The sequence below is a fragment of the Anopheles coluzzii genome, chromosome 2 (assembly GCF_943734685.1).
Source record: "Anopheles coluzzii chromosome 2, AcolN3, whole genome shotgun sequence".
In the NCBI taxonomy this organism is placed as follows: Eukaryota; Metazoa; Arthropoda; class Insecta; order Diptera; family Culicidae; genus Anopheles; species Anopheles coluzzii.
The window spans coordinates 40,955,956-40,983,316 of NC_064670.1; the positions used below are offsets into that span (position 1 = coordinate 40,955,956).

General features: G+C 43.3%; 2 protein-coding genes across 2 annotated transcripts in view; both read left to right on the top strand.

The window, feature by feature from the left end:
• Positions 1-6,076, top strand: part of LOC120951341 (homeobox protein B-H1-like) — a 29,288-nt gene extending 23,212 nt beyond the window's left edge. The window contains exons 2-4 of the mRNA XM_040370007.2: positions 4,364-4,542; positions 4,687-4,862; positions 4,953-6,076. Coding sequence (XP_040225941.2) covers positions 4,364-4,542; positions 4,687-4,862; positions 4,953-4,995 — 398 coding nt within the window. The 3' untranslated portion in view covers positions 4,996-6,076. The remainder of the gene's footprint in view (positions 1-4,363; positions 4,543-4,686; positions 4,863-4,952) is intronic.
• Positions 1-27,361, top strand: part of LOC120948371 (ABC transporter G family member 23) — a 188,339-nt gene that overhangs the window by 9,766 nt on the left and 151,212 nt on the right. The window lies entirely within an intron of this gene.

Genomic DNA, 27,361 nt, shown 5'->3' on the forward strand with positions numbered 1-27,361 from the left:
CCCGCCGCAGCAGCAGCAGCGCAAGCGCGTTCGTTGCTTTCGTTTCCAACTGTTTTTTTTTTTTTGCTTTTTCGGGGGGATGCGTTTTCCTCCCCAACACAGTGTGGCCACTAGGGGGAGAGGAGAGGTGGGGCCGCAAACATTACACAAATACAAACAAGCGAATGATCTTATGCTGGAGTGGGTTTCATTCACGCACGCACACATAGGCGGAACGAAGGGACAGCATTTGTCCGGTCGCTTGTTGTTTGTTTTACTGTGCCGCGCTGGTCGCCGAGTGCGTGTGTTGTTGTGTAAAGGCTCTCGGCCGTCCCTTCAACCGTGCTCCGTCACCGTCCATTTGACGCAGTGGCTGGCTGTGTGTGCTCTCACGCGGAACACCATCGATTCGAGCGCTGTTTCGCCATTACTGTTACTGTCCCTGCGTGTTCGTAGGTTTCGCACGGTTTTCGCACCATCGTCCTGGAGTTGGAAGGTTGTAGTCGAGTGTCTCACTGGGTCGTTAATGCTAGTGCCACTGCTCTAGGGTTTAGGTGTGTTCGTTGAAACATCGCCTTGCTGTATCTGTTAGCCATCAAGTACACAAATTATGTTGCGGCATTCATTCCATCTGGAGCTGTGGTGCTGTGTATCGATCGAACGCCATTGGAACGCTTAGCAAAACGCTAATACATTCATTTACCTTCGGCACAAGGGTCTCCCACAAAGCGGGGCAGGTCTCGCTCGTCAATCCGTCAATAAGTTGGAAGCCCTCTGAAGCTTTAACGCTTCAGCGTGCTTTTCCTATTGAGCGGGATCCAACACGACCCAACATCATAAACGATGCGCAAACGGTGGCCACACGGTAGGGGCGTTCTTTGTTCCGTGATTTTTACGACCCTACCGGTTTTTACCGGGGTTCGCTCGGTCTTGGTCACCGTGAGTCACCGTAAGCACCGAAGCCACCGAGGAGGATGGATTGGATTGGAATTGACACCGGAGCTAATTATCGGTGCCATAAAGCAGAGGGCACCGTGGTCATGGTTCCCGGGAATTTTAGTGCGATTTTTTATCGGTCTTCCTTCTTTTTTTCGCCAACACCACCACCATCGACTAGAGATTTTCCTGGAAGTGAAAAGCCTCCTCACACTGCTACCGTTCTTAACTGGCGGGTGCTTTGGTGCTGAATCTGATCGCAACAAGATCCAGCAACGCTCTACGATGCATTCTGTGGGTGAGAAATCATAAACACGAATCGCGCAAAACGCCAACGAAGAAGACCGAAGGAGAGAGAGAGAGAGAGAGAGAGAGAGAGAGAGAGAGAGAGAGAGAGAGAGAGAGAGAGAGAAAAAAGATCGGAGGGACCTCCAACTAACCAAGGGAACGACCGGCCTGCACAACAGAGTGTCTGTGTGTGGGGATTTGGCGGGCATGAGTGGGGACGCCTTTTGACAAGTTTATTGACAAAAACGCCAACTTATGCATCAGCTCTGGTTGATCGCGCCGTTAGCACACCCAGGCAGAGCGCTGCGCAGGCAGATCAAAGAATTAGCCGGTGTGAAGGGTTTAGGGCTCCCCGTTGCACCATCCCCCCCCCCCCCTCCCCCCCGTCTCTGTGTTGCTCGGTGTGCGCGCGTTCGTCTCGCAGTTAATCGGTTCATTTAACGGGAACAGAGTGCGGCATCCAGCATGGCAAGGCAATTAACTACCACGGTCACCCGGCCCTTTCTGCAAGACCCCCCCCCCACCCCCTTCACCCCCAATTCGATGTGGCGACCCGAGTAGAACTCGCACGCTTCTGAGAAGTGACGATTTGGGACCCCGCGAGAGCCTAATTAGCTGCCTCGCGCTGCTCGGTGCCGGTCAATTTGCGACGGAATCGATTTGAATGCGACTCCAAAGAAACGGGCAGAGGGGTGGTGTCAAGGGTGACCAATTTCTGCACTTTTATGCAAAGCGGCAAAGATGCAATCGGTACCAAGCCGGTGCAACGCAGCGTTCTTTTCTGCATCGTTTCCATCGTTGCCGCTCGCTCGGTCGCTCGATGCAATTATGCTTTCACCGCGACCCGCCTCATGTTTCTACTCTCACAGCATCCGTGGGTGTGGGTTTGGGTGTTGTTGGCATTATGATGTTGCATCACCCGAACCCGAAACTGTTTGATGCGCGCTCGCACACATTCATCAAAGCGATTTCACAGCGACGGCACACTAAATCATAGTAATGTTTGGTAATTAATGTTGCAATTTGTACCGCAAAGTGAGTGTTTTACGTGCCTGGTTGCTTTTCGCACTGCACACACCGACACACAAAACAGTGTCCCACTCCCAGCTGCCGCCTTTCGGGATGGCGGATTTGTTTTGGCACAATCGAGGCAGTTTTGTTGCGATTTCTTCTTCGCTCTGTCAACTGAAGCACCTCACAAAACGCTCGCTAATGCTCACTAATTACCTGTCACGAATGTCACCGCGCAGATCGCTTCTACAATCTGTCACGGAGAGTGGCAGCGACACTACCCCATACGGTTGACATCTTTATTGCCCAACAGGATTTGGGCGGTTTACTGTTTCTACGGCCGGTGGTCGTTGGCCGCCGATCTGAATCCAAGTTTTGAAAAGTGAAACATTTCTAGCGACGGATCCTTTGGCTTTTCCGCTGCGGCGCACTTCAATCCTACCGACGATCATCCGGCCCTGACCAACACTCTCTGCCGTTTCTCTCCCTTTCTCTCTCTGTATCTTGTAACATTGCCTAGCCGCCAAAATCGTTCTCTTCATTTTAATTTTAATAATTTTATTGCCTCGCGAACGAGACGATGCCCCAAATGGTCGGGTGGAAATGGATTGAAATAAAACATAACAACGAGCGAGAGGAACCTAAAGAGCACAACCAACGGCAACAGCACAACAGCAACAACAAAAAAGCGCGTCATAATAATAAGCATGTCCGTGGAACATCGCATCCGCCCGGGCACCACGGCACCCCATTAATGAAAAAAAAAAAAAAACGGCGCACTACGAACGCTCGGCAGCTTTAGCGGGGAAACGGGAAGGTTCCGTGTGTCTTCCCGGTGTTTCCATATCATCCCGGTTTGTGCGCGCCGCCTTTCATATCCGCCGCGCGCGCGGATGTGATCGCGGGCGCATGCAGCAGCAGGCGGCTTGTTTCGGCTAACCAAAGAAACCTCCGCGCTGCCGCGTAATATGTTATCATTTAATTTAATATTTCTTCCCCCTGTGGGTATCGGTCGGTGCGAGTGACGACGCTTTTCATGGCGGCGAGCGATCGGGCGGGGGGATTTTTTTCCCTCCCGACCGTTCTTCGGACTTTGGCCAAAAACAAAACAAAAAACCGGGGGCTTTGTTACGTGAAATGCCTGTTTTTCTATATACATATGAGTGTCTGGGTCGGTCGAAACCCGTCGATTCGTTTCTCACTCGGATGTTAATTAGTGTCGTTGTCGTTTTGAAGGCTTACGTGTTGGTCGGGTGGGTTTGTCTTTTTCTCCTCCCGGTTGGGTTTTTGAGGATCGTTTGAGAGATAGTGTTGCTTTTTCGTTTTTTGTGTGTCTAATCGTTGGGATTTCGGGCAACCGGAAAATGGCTTCTGTTTTTTGCTTTTCAATAATTTTCATTTAGTACAACTCGTGATCGTATAGCAGAATGATAATAGTTTAAATGGCTCTATTTGTTTTCCAACCACTCAACAAACCGTCTGGAGACAAATCGTTATGTTTAATCAAAGTCCAACAATTATATTTAATTATTTATTACGTACCCTCCATCAACAGACGCACGAAACGGAGTAACATTTCAACTTTCCAACAAACCTTTCAAAGCTTCAACCTCACCACTAAAACAAAGCAGAAAGTGAGCAATCGGCTGCTTTTGCCAGCCCCGGGCCTTCCAAATCAGGCCCCTCGAATGGCATCTCATTGAGGAGGAAATTAGATCTCAATAAAGTTTTATGCTTTTATAGCAGCACCACCACCGCTAAACAGGAGCAAAAAAAACATACGAGCCACCAAAAAGGAGGTGCCGCTGCGTACCGAAGCGCCCGGGAGATGATGATGTGTCTGTGGCCTGTAGCCCGTAGACTACCGGTCGGGGGAAGGGAGCTGGGGCCTGAGGGAAGGCGATTATTGCACGTACCGCATAGGGGGAAAAGCGCGCAATGGTAAAGATCAATCGGTCGGATTCGGACACCGTAATCGAACGGTCGGTCGGTCGGTCGGTCGGTGTGTTGGCCTTTGATTGAGCCTGCCCGTAGCATTTTGTTGTTTGTCTTCAATTTTAGCGTTGCAATTAACAAATTGTACTAATGTTGCCCTGACCTTTTCTCACTCACTCACTCCGTTTCTCTTTCTCTCCTTTTCTTTCTACAGAACAATCGCATTTAAACCTGTTCGCCAACCGACCGCAGCCAAAGAAGAAAAGGAAATCACGGACAGCGTTCACCAACCATCAGATCTTCGAGCTGGAGAAGCGGTTCCTGTACCAGAAGTACCTGTCACCTTCGGATCGGGACGAGATAGCGGCCGCCCTCGGCCTGTCCAACGCACAGGTAAGTGTGTCATTCGCGTGCAGGCTACCCGGCAACAGTCCCCGTTTTCCCAACTTTTCCGCAACTTTTTCCCCACTCTGTCAGACCAACATTACAACAGTTTTCACTAACTGGTCGCGTATGCTTCCTGCTCCCGATTCACAGGTCATCACCTGGTTCCAGAACCGACGGGCTAAGCTGAAGCGCGACATGGAGGAGCTGAAGAAGGACGTCGAGACGGTGAAGGTGCTGTCCGCACACAAAACGTTCCTGGAGAATGTGAACGATATGAACATTCTCAAGAAGAAAATCATGCACGACGACGGTGGCAGCCCACAGAAGTAAGCTTCTTCACGCTCACGCGCTGAATAAAAAAACCCCGCGAAACCAACCCAGGAACTTAACCGTAGCAAACTTTTCCTCGCAAACAGCGCATCCTTCCTACATCCTCACGGTCTGGATAGAGTGGCGTAAGTGTGCAAAGGGCTCTACGCACTTTCGCAAGTACAGCAGCGGAGTCGACCGGCTCCCGCTTGTGGCAATATTCGATTTTAAACTGTCTGTTAGTGTGTTGGCCCGCACGTTTTGAATGCTATGGTGTGACCACCGTCTGTGTTCACCTCACACACCATACGGGAAGGATCCTATCTTCTTGTTCAGTTTTGTACATATAGCGAGTAAATGAATATGTGATGTTTTGATTTTGGGAACGTTCTTTCTGTGTATCTGGCAAGACGCAACGGTGGCAAGACTGCAAATCAGATTTTAGACCTGTACATGTGTAACACTCACGCGTAATTATTTTAGCTAGAGGTAGCGACCGATTCAGCACCGATTCAAAGATGAAGAAAAGTATTACTATTGAACGTAACAATACCATATTCTATTGGTGGGCGAGCGCCCCTCTTTGTTTGCCGTTTTGTACTGCAGATTAGGTTAGGTTACTGTTGTGTGATAACTGCTCGCGTTGACGCGTTGGAGATGTTTTTTTTAATATGTTTTTTTCTTAAGGTCCTAACGAACGCCAACTCCTGTTTGTTTGTTTTGTATGACCGGCGGGAAGTTTGTGTAGATATGTTTCTCATAGAAGAAGGCACAGAACTGGTATGGCAGCGTTCGGTTGGAGTGTAGTATGTGAATGTGTAGAATCATCGCAAGCGCCCTTGCCCGATCGATGTGAACCGAGCTCAACCCAAGGCTGCGTAGCGTATGTAGGTATATTAATTTAAAAGCACTAGCAAAATATGTAGCAGGAAAATCTCACCCAAACGTGTACTACCGATAGCAAACCTTCTCGCAACACATCCTCAGCTTCTGTAAGGCCCAGTGTATTTCGTGATTGTAAAGTTTATAGACGTAAGAAAGGCTGCTAGCTGTACACGTAAACCCCAGCTAGGATCTAGCGAACGACCGTCTCGCGCGTCACTGATGTAAAACTGTGACCAGCGAAACCTTCGTAACCCATGTGCAAGAGCGTACAGACGAATTGGAAAAGAAAACATCAAGAAATACATGAAAATGAACACTCAGAGTTGATATGACTCTAAAACTTAAACGGTGTGTACTGTTTCGATTTCCGTGTCGTTTGGCACATTGCATCCTCCGGTGGGAATACAGCGGTAAGTGACGAACGTGTTGTGCGTGTGTATGAAAGAAATGAAAGAACACGGGAAGGAAAAGTAATGACGTGTTGACAAACGTAGGTCACAAGCCGCATGTTCGACCGCAGCGGTGGAAATTGAAGGTTCATTTGGTTCAGATTGTTACATTTATTGCTGACAGTGGTTTTTGAAGCACCGACAGTGATCGTTATTTGATAAACTGTCTTGTGACTTGTGATAATGGATGTGGCGGCAGAATGATGATGCCCAAAGGATTTTGAAGTGCATTCTATTTTCAGTGGAAAGCGTTTATGACCCGAAGAAACAATCATCACCCTCGAAACAATTAGAGCACATTCACAAGCTAAATGTTTAATGATGATTTAATTGTACACATTTATCAGGATGTTGCTGCTTTTTTAATATGTTTGGTATAGCCTTCATGAAAACTTATATTTGTATCATACATCAAAATAATACCTTTGTACATACTATGCTTGAACAATCTACAACAATGCTAATTTTTTGGCTCAAACTTGGTATTATTCCTGAACACATAATTCTTTCATATGATTCTTAAATTCTAGTTCAACATTTTTTTAGCATTCTATGTTACTAATTTTGTTACTCCTCAAAAAGTCTATTAGTCATTCGGATGAATTATAAATACTATGAACGCTAATCAGATGAATTTTCTATTTAGAAATATCAATCACAGCTATCTTTTGCATATCAGGAATAATTTCAAACAAATATTCGGAAGTCTTCAGATGCACAATTCATCATATTGGTGATCAAGCGTATATCAAAATACAAAATATTGAGCATGATTCTAATGGCATTGTTTCAGTATTTCTCAAAAAAATTATTTATTGATATATGCTAGTTATGCTTCAAATAATTCACGGTTCTTCACACATCAGAAAAAATCACATCAGAAATTGTGGTACAACCCGTCGGAATGTTACAAACGTTTTGTGACAGAAACTGATGAGATAGAACTCTATAAGTCTCATATATAACAATCGGTGTTTTTTTTTATATTTTCTATGTTGAATTCATACTTCAGTATTATATTACCAATGGATGATTCGAAGTTTTATTTTATTTTCACTGGGGTTTAAACACAGTCCTTCATTCATTATACTCCGTTAGATTTCTGTTAATTTTAATTTTAATCTTTCAAAAAATCTATTCTTTTTTTACATTCTTTTACAATTCAACTTTATAATTGTATGATCTTCTTCTCCTTCTTTTGGCTCAACAACCGTTGTCGGTCAAGGTCTACCTGTACCCACTAGTGAAATGAGCTTGGCTTTCAGTGACTTATTGATCCCCCCCCCCCCCCCCCCCCCAGCAGGATAGCCAGTCCTACATATGGCGGCACGGTCCATTTGGGGCTTGAACTTGATACTTAATTTCACTTAATACAATAAACAATACAACACTACAATACGAGGAACGGTCCATAAAAGAGCAGAACCCAAAGACATTATCAACTATTCGTTAATTTGTTACAAAATGACAAGTAAAGAAAACATTAGATATCATTAAAGACCTTACTGTTGCAAATATTTTTTGTGCAAGTGTTCATGAATAATAACTAAATAGAACATGAGGATGAATTATGAAAGTCTTAAGTATTTTGACTGTAAATATTAAAAACAACCGGTTGAAAAGCAATGGTTCATGTCCAATGAGAGTAATTTTCCTTTTTAAGATCGCAGGCTGAAATTTCAGCTCATCAACTTTGTGCATTGTTTAGCAGTTTTCGAGAAGCTATCAAAATGGGAATAATGTACAGGTGGGCTTATCTCAAGGTGCATGTATTTAGAAGGTTGATTTTTATCGCTTCTGCTTCTGAATGAAGATTTTATAATTATGTTTGAGCAAAAGGTTTCATCCGTCCTGTCGTTCAAATTTGGTTATAATAAAACATGCGACAACCTGGTCTACATTCCTTTTGATTCTAGATTCCACCGCCTGATCTCTTTAATGCATCTTGGGATAAATGAAAACACGACCTTGTGTTGCATTTTTTCGAGCAGGTACTCAAATCTAATTTTAGCTTTAAGGCTGAAATAATACAGGCTGTAAATCGCAGATTACTTTTGGAGGTGTTGGTTTTGTAAGCTTTAAAAACCTGTTTCGATCGTTTTATACCTATAAGAATGTTTAGATATCAAGATAATCTTACATATCATGCGGTTAGAATTATTGTCCAAACAACTGTTATAGACTTTTTTTTTTAAGTTTTAATTAATTAACCATCGTACGGATTGAAAGGGCTAAAATCTCTCAAAAGATCCTTACAGTTAGTGAAATTAACAAACCAACATAGTTTACACAATGTGTGTCGCTGTACAAGTAAATTTGTTTTAGATTGATGTATTACTCCAGTCCCCCTTAATGGAAGCTGGAAATTAGGAGAGCTTTCTCAAGTCACCCCTAATTTACCGCTTGCTAAAGCTTTTAAAAAATCGTGACGCTTTTATTACAATTGAGTTGCATGATAAAACTGGCCTGGTTTATTCGTTTATGTACTACTACAACGCCAAGAATATTTCAATTCCCATCCAAAGCGTTCTACCCAGTAGCCATCGCAACTAGAATATAATAGCACAATTGTTTGTGATAGTGATATCAAATCCCTAAACCAGGTAGCCATATGCCCCCTTAATGAGAACGGGTTCAAGCTACTCTTCCCATTAGAGTTAATTTCACCCCGTTTATCCAATCAGCTGCCCGGTTATGATCTCAATTAACTTCAATCACATCAAGTCGCTTAGGGATGTGCACGCTATGGGTAGGCGGGTATCGAGGTATCAAATATCCTGAGACACTGTCCAGCTGACGAACGAGCCGGGCGGCCATTTAAGCATCATTTTCTCGCCGCCGAGCAGCCCTTTTTCGTGGCTCGGGTTCCATTCTTTGCCTACCGCCTTGATTGGGTGGCCCCGCGCGTGAGAGTCGCTGCTGCGAGGAAAACTCCCAAATAATGATGGGTTAGCTTATTATCCTACCCAATGAGCGCACCATCAAGCTTGCAGCTGTTCGGTTGCCACCGCGGAAAACCAAAACCCCGCCGAAACTCCGAAAGAAATTATCCCCGACTGCGGGGACGAATGCCACCCGGTGCGACAACGTATCCACGCTGTCGGTGATGATGGGGAGGATGATATTTGAAAACAAAACCACAGTCCCAGCCAGCGCAGGGAGGAGATTATGATGGCTTTATTAAATAATTGAGTAGAAGCGCTCTGGCACCGTTCTTGCGGGGCAGCGTTTTTTGAACTTACCCTTTTTCACCGGTTTCTTTAAAAAATACACGGCGGTGTGGTCTCCAACGGTGAATGTTTTTCGTTGTTTGTTAGGCATCCCTGGGTGAAGGGTAGATGTGCCCCGTGAGACCACACGCGGTCCGGCTCGGGCTCGGCCGGGTGACGTGCGAAGCGAGAGACCGAAACACGAAAAGCGAGAAATTATCAACTTTAATAACAATTCGTTACACACGATTCGTTGGCATTTCGAAGCTCCAGCGGGAAAGCGTTGCACTGCGCGGGAAGGTGTTACAACCGAGCAAAAGTGGCCGTATCTTAACCCAAGGTGCTATTAGTCGTTTGTTAATCGAAACGCCCTTGAGCAGCCAAACTGGAGGACCCAACACTCAGTGGGCCACCGTTGGAACCGATGCTGCCTAATTCACGACAACAAAAACAACAACAACGGAACGTATCCTTCTCCGGGAGGGTAAGAGAAAGCAGTAACAACCGGAAAAGTGGTTATCAATCCAAGGCGCGCCCAAAAACCGGGGGGAATCGAGCCAGCTGGTGGATGACCGTCGAATATATTAAAATACGCCAACGGAAAGAATACGAATGAAATCGTATCATCCTGATCGTTCAATTCATTCGTACAATTCAAATGATTGAGCCGAGCAAACTGCTGTACCAACCCATCCAATGGGAACGCACCGAGGCAGGCAGGCAAATTGTATTTACGTGCCCGTTTCGATTGTGGCACGGCTGCGGAATCGATTCAAAATGGTGTTTGTATGTTTTCCTTTCAGGACCCCGTAGGTTTTCTTTATCAAGAAGCAGTAAAAAAGAGAACAACTCGGCAGCTCGAAAAAGGGCGTTTTGGTAATTGGAAAACGAACGGAATCCTAAAAACACATCACCGCAAACGCTCTTGTGGCATTGGCATGGATGTTTGTAGATTAAGCGACCTTGGTTGTTTGGTTTGGCTTGTCTGAGGATGAAAGGGGTTTATTACCGCTCAGTTTACACAAATAAGGGTGGTTTTATTACACTCTGTTCCAGATGCTTTTCCCATGTGTGTGACATCGTTTAAAAGAAAACACAGATAGCAGTTCAATCCCACAGTGAACGGCAGCCAATCGTAAAAATAATCATCGTGTGGGTTTCTGCGATCATGGGGAAAGGGGGTTGTTTGGGTCGAAAAATTAAGTACAATAATACACCCATCTGCTAAGTGCTGGTTTCGATTGCAATGGAAAGGAAAGTATAATTGCTTCATTATGCCAAAGAATGGCAATAATGTTTCATTTCACGTTAGGGACATTACGAAACAATGTGGTGGAAAAAGATGTTATGATAATTTATTGCATTTGCATATCAAATTTGCATTGCTGGCAAGTGGCCAGCCGTCTGGAGACAAATTCTTTGACAAAGTGAAGTGAAAATGGTTGACTTTATAATTTGGGCGATATCAGCTAAATGGTGACGGATAGAGTCATCTTGTTGATTTCATTTCGATTACTAGAGAACTTAATTAAGTTTGAATTCCGAACCAAACTGCTAGGAGAATGTTAACACATAAATGTTAATAATATTGATGGTCTATTTTGTCTGGCTGCATTAATACTCTGACTCAACTATTGGGACTTAATTACTTCGGTGAAATTTAAGTTTTTTTCGACTTTCATTTAGACAAAAAAAATATACCCAGCCCTATATGTGGAGAAACGTTTCAAATGAGAAAATCATTCAGGTTGTATGAACCGGCCTGAGTTTAATAAAGCATTTTACAATCATTAGCCTATCCTAGAAAATCCTGTATCGTATAAGAGTTATCGTAAATACTCGTTGCGGCGACGTGTACCCTCAATGGGGCCTTGCTATTTTTACTCGAGACTTGTGAAGTATGGTCCGCGCATAGAAACCAATGAAGCAACCAAAAACGATTTTTGTTCCCAAGCCTTGGTCGCAAAAGTCTTGGTCGCAAAATTCTTGGTCGCAAAAGTCTTGGTCGCAAATTCTTGGTCGCAAAATTCTTGGTCGCAAAATTCTTGGTCGCAAAAGTCTTGGCCGCAAAATTCTTGGTCGCAAAATTCTTGGTCGCAAAATTCTTGGTCGCAACAATATTGGTCGCAAAAGTCTTGGTCGCAAAATTCTTGGTCGTAAAATTCTTTGTCGCAGAATTATTTATACATCACAAGCCGCGAAGAGAATGACATTGCTCAATTGAGGGTTAGCAGTAGCAGATTAATCGAGTCGAGGCTTTGAGTGTGTTTAGTTATGAGGCCCTCACACACATAATCAAAAATAGTAAAAATAGTAGCAAAATACATACAAATCTAGTATCAAATAACTAGTATGAATTCAATTGGAAGTTATGTTACTAAAAAAATGAACTCAACTTCCAGTTTGGAATCAATCTTCCAATCGCAAGAATTTTGTTACAGTGTTCTTTTGTTTCCTCCCAATTTCTCAAACTAAACCTTGCTGCTCTGCAAATAAAACAATAGATGTGACCATCGCATTCCAAAATTAAATCAAGCTCTTCGTCGCGTACAACGAATTGATTTATTTATTTGCTAAATCAATATCAATCACACCACTTGCCTCTAAGGCTGGATTACTTTACTGTTGCAGTACGAGAATGACCAGATTATCTTTTATTTTTGCGTTTGCTTCAGACGGTACAAAAAACAAACACAACAGCAACAAAGTGTACCGCTTCACCCCAAACCGGGAGTTCCGGGGAAAACAGCAGTAGCTCTGGCGTGATTTCCGGCCAGGCACTGCAGCTCACCATAAATAAAGACAAACTGCCTTTTAAACACCGTTCTAGTCACACGATTTGTTATGTAGATGCGATTATTTATGGACTCCCCGTTGGGAGTTTGGTGCACGTGATGAAGAACGCAACGGCCCTTGCCTCGTCGCATCGAATGGTCGAAAACGAGGGATACGACCCAGTAAGAAAAGGTGCCTAGAGATTGCTTAGTTTAATGAAAATGAACTCTCTTTAAGCAGCAGTGCAGCATTTTCTCACAACGGCCACAAGCAGTCAATCTTGGCATGTGGCCAATCGCCACCAGACTAGGTCACAAATTAGCGGTATTGGCGTTTGGGAAGAAAGAGAACACAAGTCAGGAAGGGACAAGCGCACGAAAAGCAAGAAAATGTGCTCTTAATTAATTCGTACACCTCTGCATTATATTACAATCAGCAGTGTTGCACCTTTTCCTCCCTCACTTGCGCCACCCACCGAGGGCCACGTGTCTTACGTGGTGCGTGCAGCAGGACGTGCTCTTGAGTTTGGAGGTTTGGTCCCTTGTTAACTGAACAGTTTCTGATACACGGTGCGTGGTTGCTTTGAGCACAGCAGCAAAAAACTACAGCGTATAATAACGATAACAACATCATGCTGACTACCTTGTTTGCTGTGAAACCGTTCGCTGAAGGAAACCGAATACGGGTTCGTGGATGATGACGGATGTCTTATTATTAAAAATTCAAACTACACCTTGCTGGCCCCTCTCGAATAGTACAAGATGCACGACCGCACAATCTTGCAAAATGCTTGGGACGATCAAAACCTCCTTTTTGTGGCTGCGTTTTGCTGCTGGAGTTTTTATCCTCACCACCTTGAATCAAGAACGTAGCGAAAGAAAGAAATGTATATGGGAACTAACCATACTACCGGGCGGCACGGACATACAAAAAAGGGGGAAAGCACCTGTGCCGCTTTGTTTGCTGCTTCGTTAAATATGTAAAATATTGACTGAGTACATGTAATATCGGTATTAATTTTATGTTGATTTAGCACAGTTTTTTCTTCGCTTGATTTTTCCCTGAGCACTCGCATGGAAGCTCCTACCAACAGCAAGAGTGGTATGGTAGAGTATTCAATTCCAATTAGTAAATCGATATTTGCCGCCCCATGCTACTTCATTACCCCCTTCATTACCAGTACACAGGTACCGGTGTACGAATAATTCATTTTAATGAAGTTTCTTCGAGACGAAGCACCACTCTAGCTGGCGGGATTTGGGAAGTAACTGGGGCATGGAGATAGGATTGCATGTGCTATGCCATCGTTAAAGCTACTAACTACTGACAACGTGGAACCGAAAACAGATTGGATGGCGTGAGGCAACTGTGTGTTTGAATATATGTGTATGTGTGTGTGTACCTGTGTACTGCTGGATTGAGAATCGGTAGTCGTCGTCACACGTGAAAATCCAATGACGACTTGACAGCTGTCAAGCACTGCAAACAGACCGTTGGGGGCCGTTTTGGGGTCCGATTTGGGTGGCGAGCACACTGCGTGAACCACTCACCGACAGACTCGGACATTTAATTAATGTGGCACGATTGATGGTATTTGCCGGTGGCAGAATATCGGTATGTTTAAGTGTAATTAGGAATCTGGTTACACAGACACATGCTGGCAGCACTTAGCGTTATATTGTGTTCGACTTTGATAGAGCAAGGAAAGGGCAACGATTTCATACTAGTTTTTTTATACAAGTTACCAAACAATTGTCCCAAAAACTATGCCTCACATTAAACATTCATTATTGGAAATAAAAAATCGGTTCCGATCAACATGAAATTACCGGAAGAACAATAATCGTGCTTGGAAAGTGTTTATTCCTCCAATAATTAAAGATTTCTTTCGCCCTTTCATGCGATGTGCTTTTAAAAACCAAACATGAAAGTCGGACATGCAGCAAACCTCAATTTAGGCCCCCTTTTTAGCCGTGACTCGGTCGCTTTTCATCTCGATTGGCTAATTGCTAAAAATATATTTAATATCGCTTCCGAACCGAGCCGCTCCGCACCCCACTCCGCTCCGTACCGTGCTGCAACGAAACAAGCTCCCAGCATGTCGATCGATCGATAAAATCGCTGAAAACATCAAATCCATCGTCTATTTGTGCTTTCCCTTCCGCAAAACCGATCAGCTCGGTGGCCAACGCTACGTCCCGGATCGCCACCGTCGATCGTTCGTAATTGCCTTCGTTTAGCCATGATCGTTTGCGCGATGATGATCAGCGAATCATTGGAGGAGCCGATGATCTCGACATCGTAGGATGTCGGCGATATTAGAGAGGAAATTCGACAAATAGCGCCGTACCGAACCGGTAACACCCGGTGCACCAGACGGTGGCATACTCTAGTCGGCAGCATATTTGTGATGGATCGGTCTGCAACGGTTTGCAATGGAAAACCGATTTACAGCGATCAGCTTGCCGGACTGCCGGTGTAAACCGACTGTTCGATTAGCAGCAAAAGCAAGTGTTTGTGCACACCGTCCAGCGCTGGATCGTTAATTAAAGATTTCAATCTTAATTATTTGTATTTTTACTTTTTATTTCCATTCTGCGTGTGAGTGTATATATAAGGAAGGGTGCAACAAGTTTAAGAGCAATAGAAATCAACTACCGTTGTAACGTATCAACTAATAACGCTTTCTCTGTAAGTTCTTAATAGGAAATATATTAACGACTGTGATTTCTACTAAGTACAACTTTGATAAAAAAATAACTCAAGAATTTCTGTTTGTTTAATTATTATCAGATATATTGAAATATGATCCTTTAAGGTTCATCTGTTCATTATCAAATCGAACATCATTTTTACTGTTTCGTGTGGCTTAAACAATTGATCTTATTTTTCTAAAATCCATTGCTTATATGTCCGGAACAGGATACCAACACCAGTTATCTGCATTCGCATTATACACCAAAATCTGGAAATTTCCTTAATATTCTTTGAAGATTTAAACGAATACAAGCAGGATAGAAAATCAAACCAATTTGCCTAGAAACATAAGGCTCAAGCTAGTCACATAACTTTCATACACGGATCTCAAACTGATTGCGATTACGTGGAATATTTTCGATGGTGGGTCCTATAATCACAAGGTAAGCAAGGCTGCGACAAATAAACATAAACAAACAAAAGTCTTGAAGTGCTATGAAGTGCTAGTTCCAAAGAACAAATATGATTTATAACTGATCTAGGTATAAGCAGTTTCGTCAGCTGGTAGTGTTAGGAGGCTATAATAATGTAATAATGCTGTAATGCAATTTAGTGTTGCTTATATTTGCTTCTCTTATACAAACTTTTTTTCTTTATCCTGCAGTAAAGATTTTCTCTGAAAGATTACAAAAAATATAATAGGATATGCTATTCTCTTTTTACTAGAATATTACAGAAATGAGAGAGAGAGTGCTAATAAATTGATGAGATGAGTTTTCATGATACAAGCCATTACTATTTACGAATTGAAAACATTCCTTTAAGAGAAATTTTCCAGGAAATAATACATGCCTGTTCATCAATAAGTAAATATTTGTATTTTAATCTGTAATGAAAATATTTGGAATTGCAAAATTTGCACTCTAAAACAATATTATGTGTTCCTATACAAACAAACTGTTCGTCTAGAAATTTCTAACAAATCTATGGAATGTAATAGATTCTTTTCACTACGCTTATCTATGTTAAGCTTAAATGTTAAGTTAAGTTAAAATGTTAATAAACGCTACCATCAATGTTGATTGAGTAAAGAAGCAAAAAAGAAATATTATCATGCACTAAAAATATGAATACATCATCCAAATCAAATCTAAAGTGAAGAATAGAATAGCTGAGCTGCAAATTGAAAACATCATTGTAGCCAAACTTCAAATTTTCATCAATAAAAGATGCTGTGAAAAAGCAAATTATGCTTGTACTTACCGTTTTTCACGTGGAAATCCTACACAAGAACGACGTTAGTTTTTGCATGTCTGTGTTATTGTTCCTAAATGATCCATTCATTCAGAATTGAGTGATTTGAGCTGCAACAAATAAAAGTAAACAGCGTAATTGAAAAATGCTAATCATATTCAATTTCCGAATCTTCCGCAAAAATGAAAAACTACAGTCAACGCATGACAGAGCGCTAGAAAAAAAAACCCTGCTTAACAGATGATCGTTAACTAACTTGCTTCACCTCATTACTTGTGATGGTTACTTCATCTAAATCACAAACGGCACTTATCACATTTTATTGAATTTAAAATTTGTCATAAAAAACAACAATTCGACACATTTTGATTTCACTCTCACAAAAAAAAGTGCTTCCTTCACAACATTTTGTTGCCAGAATTCTACCTCGGAACCCCTTCATGTGTTGGATGCGGGTTCACATTTTTGTGTTGGATGCTGACAGTCAACCCTAAATGTTTTTTTTACACTGGGGTATGGCCGTACCCTATCGAAAAACCTCGCAGCAGAAAGCGAAGTGATTTATTTGTTTGTTTGATTGTTTAATTAGTTTGTACTGTAGATTTTGGTTCACGGATATGAACAACAAAATCGATTACGGATGAGCATATCCGATTGAACGAAACGAATTAGGCGTAGCGACAATCATACACTCTTATTTTTTCTAGTTCATGTTGTAAAATTCTCGAACTGAAAACATTTTCTTATTTCAATTATAAGTATTGTATTTTAAGTATTGGTTCTTGGATGGCTAGGAAGTGTTGGAACCAGATAATCAGAACAGGATAAAATGATGCAGAAGCAGGAAATAGCTATCGTATAATAAAAGAAATTAAAGAGTGCATATTTGCAATTTAAAAGCATACTCTAATGTTCGATGTTTGTGAAAAGTTTCGGTTTCAAGGCCTCACCGATAAATTCACAGCCTTACTATCCAATTCAAACATCTGGTTATTCACTGCCGGTCCTAGATTCAAGCATCTCAAGGATCATGCTTTCCATTCTTGGGAAAGACGAAATTAATCACCTTATGTTTTGAATGATATATTTTAATAAAATGAACTCAAATGAAAGATTTCAATATAAGACAAACACTTTTTAGATATCCTAAGACGTAGAATTAAAACATGACCCATGCAAGCAATAGTATAGTTAACAAAATAGTGATAGTTTTGTAGGAAATATTGTCACAACCTTTGTTGTCTCTCAACCATTTGTTCTGGTTGAGAAAAAATGGCCGTCTCTCAACCATTTGTTCATTCCAATTCGATATAAAATACTAACGCGATAATACTAACGCAAAATACTGCGTTACTTTTCGCAAAACTCTGTGTAGCAAGAACTACGTTGTGTTGGTTAGTAAGTGCTAGGGTATCACGTTACAAGAAATTTAAGAAGTTTTCTAGTCCGTTGAAAAATTATGTTTAGGTTATCCTTTGTGGTTCAGAAGACACAATTGACGGATTTTGTTTCATTTCTATAGTTCAATTCAATTCAATGTTTCAATGTGACCCGTGCAAATGTGTTCCAGGCACGTTTAGCAACTACATGCAATCTATACAGTAATGACAGATCATCGTACAATCCTCCCAGCCACCGTTTCACTTACCGATGGTCCGGTGGGTTTTATTGCGCACCGTGCCCTCACTACTGTAATATCATTTTCAGCCTATTAAGCGCACCCGGGAAAGCGTGATGCACGTCTCGCATGTCTGTTTTGAGTGTGTGTGTGTGTGTGTGAGTGTGTTGTGCATGTGCACCGAGCGCATCTATCGCCCTGCAACCCCGTGCCCCCCCAAACCCGCATTCCCCCATTTCCATCGATCAAGCCGGCGTGCCCGAGTGCGGTAGCTGCCGGCTGGGTGTGCAAGGCAAGATTTATATGCCTACAGCTCATAAAAACACACCCTTTTCCACCAGCATCACCGGGCGCTAGGGTGGGCACTTCATTTCAGCACCTCATAAAAAGGCCGGCGTGAAATCGACCATCAAAAATTGCCTTCAATCTCGTCGCCGACCCCAGAGACTGTTCGTCCCCTCAGCGAGAGCGGGGAAAAACATCGTGACAATCGATGACGGCGCACTTGTTCCGAGCGCCATTCCTGTTTTGACACACTAGCAGGAATGTACGCGCGTGTGTGTGTGTGTGTCCTCGTGTGACTGCATTAGTTCGGAGCGCGATGATAAATTCTTATCACCACCCAAAGGGAAGTCGAAAAAAGGCGTCACCAAAACAAATCAGTGAATCTGTTACGGACACTTGTACATCGTTTCTTCTTTTTTGTTCAACTTTTTGTAGAGTTGCGTTCCTCGTCCCGATGATCCAAAGTGCAGCTGAAGGGCCTAGCTGAAGCGATAGGCCTACTAATGATGAGCGATAATTTATCTGTTTGCGTCACGAGTGTTTGCGTATCAAGAATTTAATTATGTTGCTTACAAGTGTGTTTTCCTGGTTTGAGCGGCTAGTAAGGAAGCACAATCAAAGGGATGAAAGGACATACATTTATCAGTTTGAAAAATCGTTTTATCAGTTGTGATTATACCGCCTCAAGCACTGACATAAACCGTATGCTTGAAGTATAAAAAGTCGAAATAAAATAATAAAATTTTAGATTCTCTGAAGAATTTCTTATCAATTTTGCCTCAAACTCCAACTTCCCCCGCCACAGCCTTAAATAACGCCCGATTTCAACGTTGTAAAATTCGGCTCACCTTACCCACTCTCACACACATGGCCATGGTGGGCCCACACACACGCGCGCGCGCACCTACAGGAGGAAATCAGTGCAACCCCCGACAGCAGGCAAGCTCGGACCGAGCAAGAACAACACACACACAAAAAAGCCTAAAGTAGGAAGTGTAAAATACGATGGCACAGGGCCTCATTTCGTGATGCCGCTCATTCATTATCCATTTATGCTGATGATGCTGAAAATGTTCCCCTGCAAACGCCACGCAACGCTCGCGAGAGCTATGATCAAGTACGAAGCTGCCGACGTTCCAGATGCGGTAGAGCCGTGCCACATCAACAGGGCCCCCGAAACCGGGCCGCCCGGTAGACCAGTAGCCAGCACGCGGGTCGAGTCCGAGCCCGTACAAAACGCCTCCACCAATTCGTGATTCCTTAGAAGGAGGTGAGAACGGAGGTAGATGGAAGTAGATTATGCTTATGCCTTCAATCACATCAAACGATCCGATAGGTGTTTTTTTTTTGGTGGTGGGGCTGCCGCAATGCAAAATAAGTCGAGCAATTAAAATGGAAAAGTTTGATTGTTGAAATTATGTACCGTTCAGTATCGATTTCAGCTGTTTTCTCCTTTCTTTGATGGGTTCTTTGTGATGTTCCTGTTCTTTTTTTGTTTTGTTCCTGTGTGCAGAGGAAGCAATAGTTTCGAGCGTTCTATCCGGTATAGTTTCAATTCAAAATCAAGTACAAATACAAATCCAATATTAAGAATACTACTGTAAAATGCCTTTTATTAAATCTTCATGTTATCTAATCAGCCAAGCTAATTAACGTTTATTTGCATTTCTCTCAGCGCTCAGCGGCAAAGAAAGGATTGCATTATTATTTGAATTCATTTTCCCCCCTATAAAGATACACATAGTTCCTCCTTCCCCTGCGATTGTAGCACCTTTCGTCCCTCCTTTTCCGCTGCAAAAGCAATCGAAATTCGCGCGGCCAAGAGTCGGACCCATCGCGCTGCATCCCGATCGCCACGCTGGCCGCTCTTTAATAACATATTTCAATCTCTTTGGACTTTAATTTTCATTATGATGCGTGTGTGTGTGGTGTTCAGTGTTTTTCGCCTCATCGCCCCATCGCCCCTTTCGCGTATGTACCCTCATCGCCCACTGCGCATGCTTGCGCAGAAACTGATCAATGCAGTCAGTTGTTGTTAGGCAAAGCACCCTTCACCGTCCTCTCCTTCTTGGCGGTCCAGATTTGCGGGCGCGAGAGTTCTTTTCCTTCGGTGCCTGCGCAGCTTGGGAGGGCCTCCCCACGGTTTGTGCGAGATGAGTGAGATAGAGTTATTACCTGTTGAGAGCGCTGGGGAAGGATGCGCACAAAGGAGAGGAGGTGTGGGATGGCCTGGGGAACACCCAGGGCAGGGTGGAGGATTGGGGAATGACGATGAAGGGCCGTCCCGCACTCCTTGCTCCCCATCTTTTACCGTATTATATCGTACTTAAACACATTGTCGGCGCCTTTGATCTTCTACCAATTAGCTTAACCGACACCTAAGGCCGCGGCTTCCTTTGACCACTTAAAAAACATGATGGAAGTTCGAAGCCAGCGCCCGGGACCGCCCGTTTGGAGGTATTTTTTTTTTTGTTTTCGGGTGGGGGTTTTTCTTCCTTCTTTTTTTTTTTTTGGTTTTCTTTCCAAATGGCTCCGCGAGCGATCGTGGGTCATTTCGTTTCGTTCCTTCGGTTTCGGTGGCTCACTGTGGGCTTTTGGGTGGCGGCTGTCCCAGGGAGAGAAAAGGCCTGCACTTTGAAGAGCATGGCCCGTTCGGTGGACGGGTGGGACGGGGCTAGCGTACACACTATCACATGCACATTTGAAAATGCGGTTGAAGCACACATTTTTGTTTGCGAAGCAAATTTCCACTCCTTCGAACAGGCGACCGCAAGGAGGAGTCCTTTGCCTCACGCCATCGGGCTGAGCTTCATCCCCATCCGGCCGTGTTCGTACCATCTGACTATCTCATCTTATTTTATCGTTCTAGATGGTATTACACACCCAGCGCTTTTCGATAGCAAATTCTGCTCAAATGGCTTTAAAGGAGGATGTGATTCGTTGCGGGTTGGCAAAAATCGACTGGAATGCGTGACGCCAGCTTGGGCGAAAATGGAAAACGGTTTAGGGTGCGAACGACCACAGCCGAGGGGGGAACCGTTGGGTGGCCAACTCATCGAGTGCGGGGTGAAATGTACCAATTGCTGAAGAAGCTGACAGCAACAGTGTTTTGCTTTCATTATTGTAAATGATTTCAGAATAAAGTAAGCTGTCTGGAAAACGTTGTAAATGTTTTGTTTGATAGGTTAAACACAGTGAAGTCTCTTTAGTGTAAACTTCGAACTAAACGTATTGGTGAAGAATCAGAAGGAAAGCAAAGAGTTGTATTCATCCTTTCTTTTACTACATAATCATCAGAATATCGCCGTAATCGAAGTCTTGTGACGTCAAATCGGGAATGTTGAGTTTATTCCGATGAATCATTTAACTTTGAATGATATTTTTACGGTGTATAGTGAAATATCTCAACCAATAGTAATTGTTTTTCTACATGTTAATGAAACAAATGCATTAAAACCACTGCAATAGCAAAATTGTTTCAAAATAATTTAAATACCTATAAAATAGGCCGAATGATTTCGCTGAAGAAAATGTCGAATCGAATCCAATCGAATCAATTCATCTTAGAGAGACTCCGAAGATTAGAGCGACCTCACTGTAGCCAACAAAAGACTGCAGGCACATCACACGTCACAACCACCGAGCAAATAATGGTTTAACTCATAGTCTTCTTCACGCAATCACCCAAGCAACAGACCGAACGCCCATGCCTGCAGTGGTCGGACGAAGAATTTGTCAATCTCACAGATAATCGACCAGAAGTCATTCCATCCCCTACTCACCGCTCCCATCCCGCCCATCTTGATGTGCACATCGTTTCGACGCATACTGAGAAAAAAACCACCCATCCCACCCATCCCACCCCTCCATACACCCTCGTCAACAGTGTCAAAAAGGCGACAAGAAGTTGATTTTCCGAGTGAGTGCACACGTTACACATTTTCCCATTTTCTTCCCAACCTTTTTATGGACCAATTTTTGGCCAGCGCACGGCACCCCGGGCCACAGTCGGTGGCAAGATTTTCGGGCCCCTGCTTCGGTTGAGTGATCGTCGGTGTGAGGGTGTTGTGCGTATTGCTGGTCCCGGTTGGCAGGTTGGTGCGAGTGTTTCCACCAAGGGTGATTCTAACTGGAGCACGCCCCGACACTAAACGCTCCGTGGCTGCCACACAGTGGACTTGCTTCTGCCTGCTGCTACTGCTGCTAGTGCTGCTGCTGGTTCTTTCCGAAACGCACACACAAAACCCATCAAAACCCAACGGCCAACGGATCAAGCCGAGAGGTATCGGAGTGTATCGAGGCCAAAAATGGAATCCAATCTTCCTCCCCTCGTTGCGAGCGGCCGGCGTACTGACTGGCATGACGGTACCAGAAAGTTTGCCGGCAAAGTTTACAATGTTTAGCGCCATTATGTTCGGTGGTGATTTGACACTTTTCTCACCCCAAAACAGGAGCAGAAGCAGCAGCAGAAGCAGCAGTATTCGATGGTTTTCAGCAACGCCCTGGGCTCGGCATGGGGACGACTCTGCCGATGACAATGTGTTGTACATGGATCGCAAGGTTCATTATTTACTGGTGTTGGGATCTGTGATTGGAGTGGTTTTGCAGGTGCTGGAGGATTGGAGGGTGATATACATTGGTGTAAAATCTTATGTTGGGGTTTGGGGAAGCAAATGGAAGCAAAATACATTTTGTCAAGCTGAAAATTGATCGTTTGCTAAGAGGAAAATTGGATTTGCGTGGTAAAAAACAGAACGATTAGATGGGAGATGATTTCCCCCTGGGTTTACAGAAGGGCTTCTGCAGATTGCGTTAATAGTTAAAAATCAAATTTATAGCACGACGCGAAAGCTCATTACTGTTTGTTGATATATTGCTCATAGGAGAGTTTTCAAAATAGAGTGTTTTAAATTATGTATTAAATAGAAAAATACAAAACTAAAGATTTCTGAAGAAAAAAAATCGATGCAATAAATCCACTGCTGTACAAATGCTAAAGATGGATGATTTAATTTATTTTAAGAAAATTGAGGTTTTAACAATGTTTGGCTTTTGATCCGAATGAAAAATGCTTTTGATTTTGAATAAAAACGATCCTTCGCATAGCGTGTTTTTGTTTAAATGTCATTGAAACTGTTTGCATTTGTTACACAATGGTACAAAAGGCACAATGCTTAGAACAAAATGCGTCTTTGAAATTGCAATTTGAAATTTATTTCAGTCTTAAGACTAGATGCGTCTAGTAAACATTATTATTAACTATTTTTGCCTATGTTTCATCTTTAATTCTTATTCGAAAATCCTTCCCATTTGGGTACTTCGTTTAAAAGGAGATCTAGTGAAATAATTTATTTTCTTGTATAGCGGAGCATTTTATCTACAATGATATTATACAGACTAAAACAATGTTAGGCCTTCTAGAACTAAGGATGAAATAGAGAATTGTTTGAACCATTAATTTGATCATGAATTGTAGACTCGTTGAATTGCATTTGGGTCAGAATTGTAAGTAGAATTCAAATAAACAATGAAGGTATGATCAGAAATAAATCTTAAAGTGTCGATACAAAAATCAATGTTTTCATAAAACTGAATGAAGATTTGCAAATTTTGAAATAAAGTAAGGATTAAAGATACCATCTTCTTCTTTGTACAGCGAAGTAAACGAGAGAATTTAAGAAATTAATAACCAATTCTTGTATTTTAAATTTGTCTTTAAAAGAACTTAAAATGTTAAGTATCATCTAGTTATACTCTAGATATAATGCACTAGCACCTCATCCCTAATTGAAAATACAATCCGCTCATCGGCGCAACGTGAGTGGGACTGAACGCATGTCTTCTTCCTGCAATTTCCAGTGGACTTATGTATTGATTCGCACATGAATAAAATATGGCCATTTCGTAACGCTTTGTTCGATAAGCAACCAAATTAACGCAAGCACCTGCCATCGTCACCGGCGGCCCGCACCGGCGATCATCATTAACGGTTCGACGCGCCTGTGTTCGCGCTGCTGTCAAGCGTTGCTTAGCGACCATCCAGGCAAGGCATCTTCTTTAAAATGCAACTAAATTAACCTTGACTCCGGAATGAATCGCTCGTTTGTCGTCATCGCAGTGCCGTCGCGCGCGGTATAAAATGAGCGGACCCGCTGACAAGCACCTGCACCACAACCGTCAAACGTGAGTTCGTGAAAAAAAGGAAACGAATGAAAAAAAGCCCCATTCGTCTGTTTTGCGGAATGAGATTAGTAAATTTTTAATTGTGTGCTTCATTGTGGTCGTGTCATGCCGTCAGCAGTTAGGATTGGACACTCCTTGGACCAAACGGGGTGGAGGGAGAAGGGACGAAGTGTGATCGACGAGCTCGCGATACAAAACCATTCCACCGACGGCGCTTAATCCAGGCGCTTGGCGCTGTCTATTCACTTGCACAACCCAATTCGAGCACGATTATTATTAAAGTGAGCGCACAGGATTGTGCTGTGTGAGCGGCCGAGAGGCCCGGGACGGCTCTACCGCCCACCACCACTACCACCACCACGAGGTTCGATTCAACGCTCACCCTCTCTCCTTCGGAACTGGTGGTGTGGGATGGATGCAGTTTGTTTCCCGTTGTCGGCGAAAGCTAACGAAAGGAACGATAAATTCCACTTTTAATTTAATTGAAACTCAAATCCATGAGCCTGCTCTCCGCGCGCGCGTGTGCTCCACGTTGCCCCGTTCCGCCATGCGCCAAAGACCACAATGCAGCAACCGGTAATACAAAGTGATCTAGATAAGTTTTATTTCCTCCATACTGTTCGGTGTACCCGGTCCGGGAGTGGGGAGGAAAAGCTTTCATCGTAGGGCGGAGCTACAACGCTATCCAATCACGCAAACGCAATGATGAAGTGAAACAAAATAGGACCAGTTTTGTATGTTTCTCCCTTTTTCTGAAGCGAAAAGGCAAGCTAAACTGGTACTTTTTCCCCTCACAAAGTCAGTGTTGCCAGACTCCGTTCGCTCGAAGTTTCATCGTTTGGTTCAGAACGTTTCGACCCCTCACTGTCCTCCAGCTCCACGCACCTAAACACCACCAGAGTTCCAATACTAATTGATGTTGACGAAAATATGTACTTGTTCCACGCGGCCATCCGGCCTCGGCCCTACCCGACCCAACCTCGCACTGGTCGGACTGGACCACACGTTCGATAAATGAGTTTTTGGGGAAGTGTAATTTGTTTATGGTTTAATTTATTGCCAGCCTCCCCGGGCGACGTGTTGCCCGTTCAATGTGCGTCTTCGGGCCCGTTCGATCTTTCCGTTCTCGTTTCTGTTTCTCTGTGCCAGTTCTACTGTGCTCTCGGTCTAGCCAGCGAGGGCCTGGGGAGGACAAAGGATAGTAAAATCGATATAAAATGTCATTTAAAAACATTCCAGTACTGCTTGGAATTGGAAATGGGCAGCCATGTTCTATTTCGGCCTCAAACCTCATCTACAACTTATCACCCCAAACACAGATATATTAAAGCACGGCACCAAATTGCTAGCTTCTGTACTTTAGTAATCAAATCTCACACATCTTTTTCCCCCGTTTCCAGCAAATCATTTGCAATCGGTTCATTAGTTTGTCATCTACTCCTTATTGCTCGTGCTCCAAACGCGCTCGCGAACGCAAACGAGATTTAAGAGCTGCGTTCGTGCACCCATCACCCAGCGCCAGTGTTTATGTTTGATTTCACGCTTACATGCGCGCATTTCAAGCTACACACTACTCCACTCCACTAGGCAGTGTTTATGGCGATGACCTTCCGTGTTTCATTTCACCGGTTGGCCTGAAACAACATCACCGCCAAGCGCGTCCGTTGACAGCTGGTAACGAATTTTCCCAAACAAATGTCATCATTAAAGGAAGGCATCATCGTCCAAAACAGTCGCCCGAACCCCTCCGGTAGTGGTCCGTGGTAAGGGGCACAGTGAAAAACGGCAATAAAAATGGCGGTTGGCCCTGGCGGGTTGTCTATGCGGGTCTCGGTGTTCCATCAACGAGCGACCCCTTTTTTCACCCCCGGTTCAGAAGCGGTTTATTTTTCCCAAACGCACTCGCCGCAGCTTGGTGGGTAAAACCGAAGAAAAATATCACCTAATGTACACATCCGAGCGGCAGAGGAGCCTGAGCAGAGGGAAGGCTGACGAGCAGGGTTAATGTGGTTTTGTCCATTTTGCTGGTACAGAATTTCCGCACCGAGGATGAACTGTTTACGGCAGTGAACACACCATTTGCCTGGTTGGCTTTTTGGGGCGGTAGAAGCGATCTCAATATTAATTAACCATTTGCTATCGGTTACGAAAATTATGGGCTTCATTACACATGCTGTTGGGCGTGTGTGTGTGTGTGTGTGTGTGTGTGTGTTTAAGCTAAAAGATGCATTCCATTTATTCAATTCACCGGCTGAGGTTACATTGAGTTGTTTAGGTTGGTCGTGTTTGGTGTCTTTTTGCTGTCATTTTAAAGCTGAACTGAACACGCACGAACGCAGAAGGTGAACATGCTGATGACATCTTATTTTTGTTTATTTATTATTGTGGCTTTGCCCCCAAGGATAATTAAGCAGTTTTAAGATGTTAATTTGCATTTATATTCATCTTGCGTGTAGCGATGATAACAGGCTACAAAAGTTGTTTTTTGTTCTCCAAGGTCCTTAAGAACGTTATAATGGTTAGCAGTGTTGTGCAACCTACATAACCTACAACTGACTTATTTGACTTGTTGCTTGACTTGCCAACAAAACATTTTAAACCAGATCGACTAAACCGAAAAATAATGAAGCTTAAAGATCGGTTTTTAAGATCTCAATCGAACAGTTAAATAGCTTGAAATAAGTAGATGCTTCTTTTGATAATTAAATTATTCCATTAAAAAATGATATTTATTGATGTTTTAAAATTAAATTCAATGCTTCCAGTAGAATGGAGTACAATTAAACATAGCATTGCTCTCTCTAGCTCTCTCTATTTAGCGTCGAATAACGTCCAAATGTACATGCTGGTCTCCACAGGCTTTCGGTACCACGTAGCAGCATAGTCAATCCTTGCTACAGGGAGATGGGATTGATCATGAGGTTTGAGGTTTTTCACCTGAGGTTTGAACCTATGGCGGGCATGTTGGCTAAGTCGTGCGAGTTGACGACTGTACCACACTACCGCCCCTAAACCATTGTATCGCTCGGATAAATCGATTGTGTTGTAAATGAAAGGGCAGAACGACAGTTAGCATTCATCTGACAGTTATCAAAAACCAACACTCGCCAAGGAGCCTCAAATAAACGAACATAATAGAACCTTGATCAAATACAACCCAA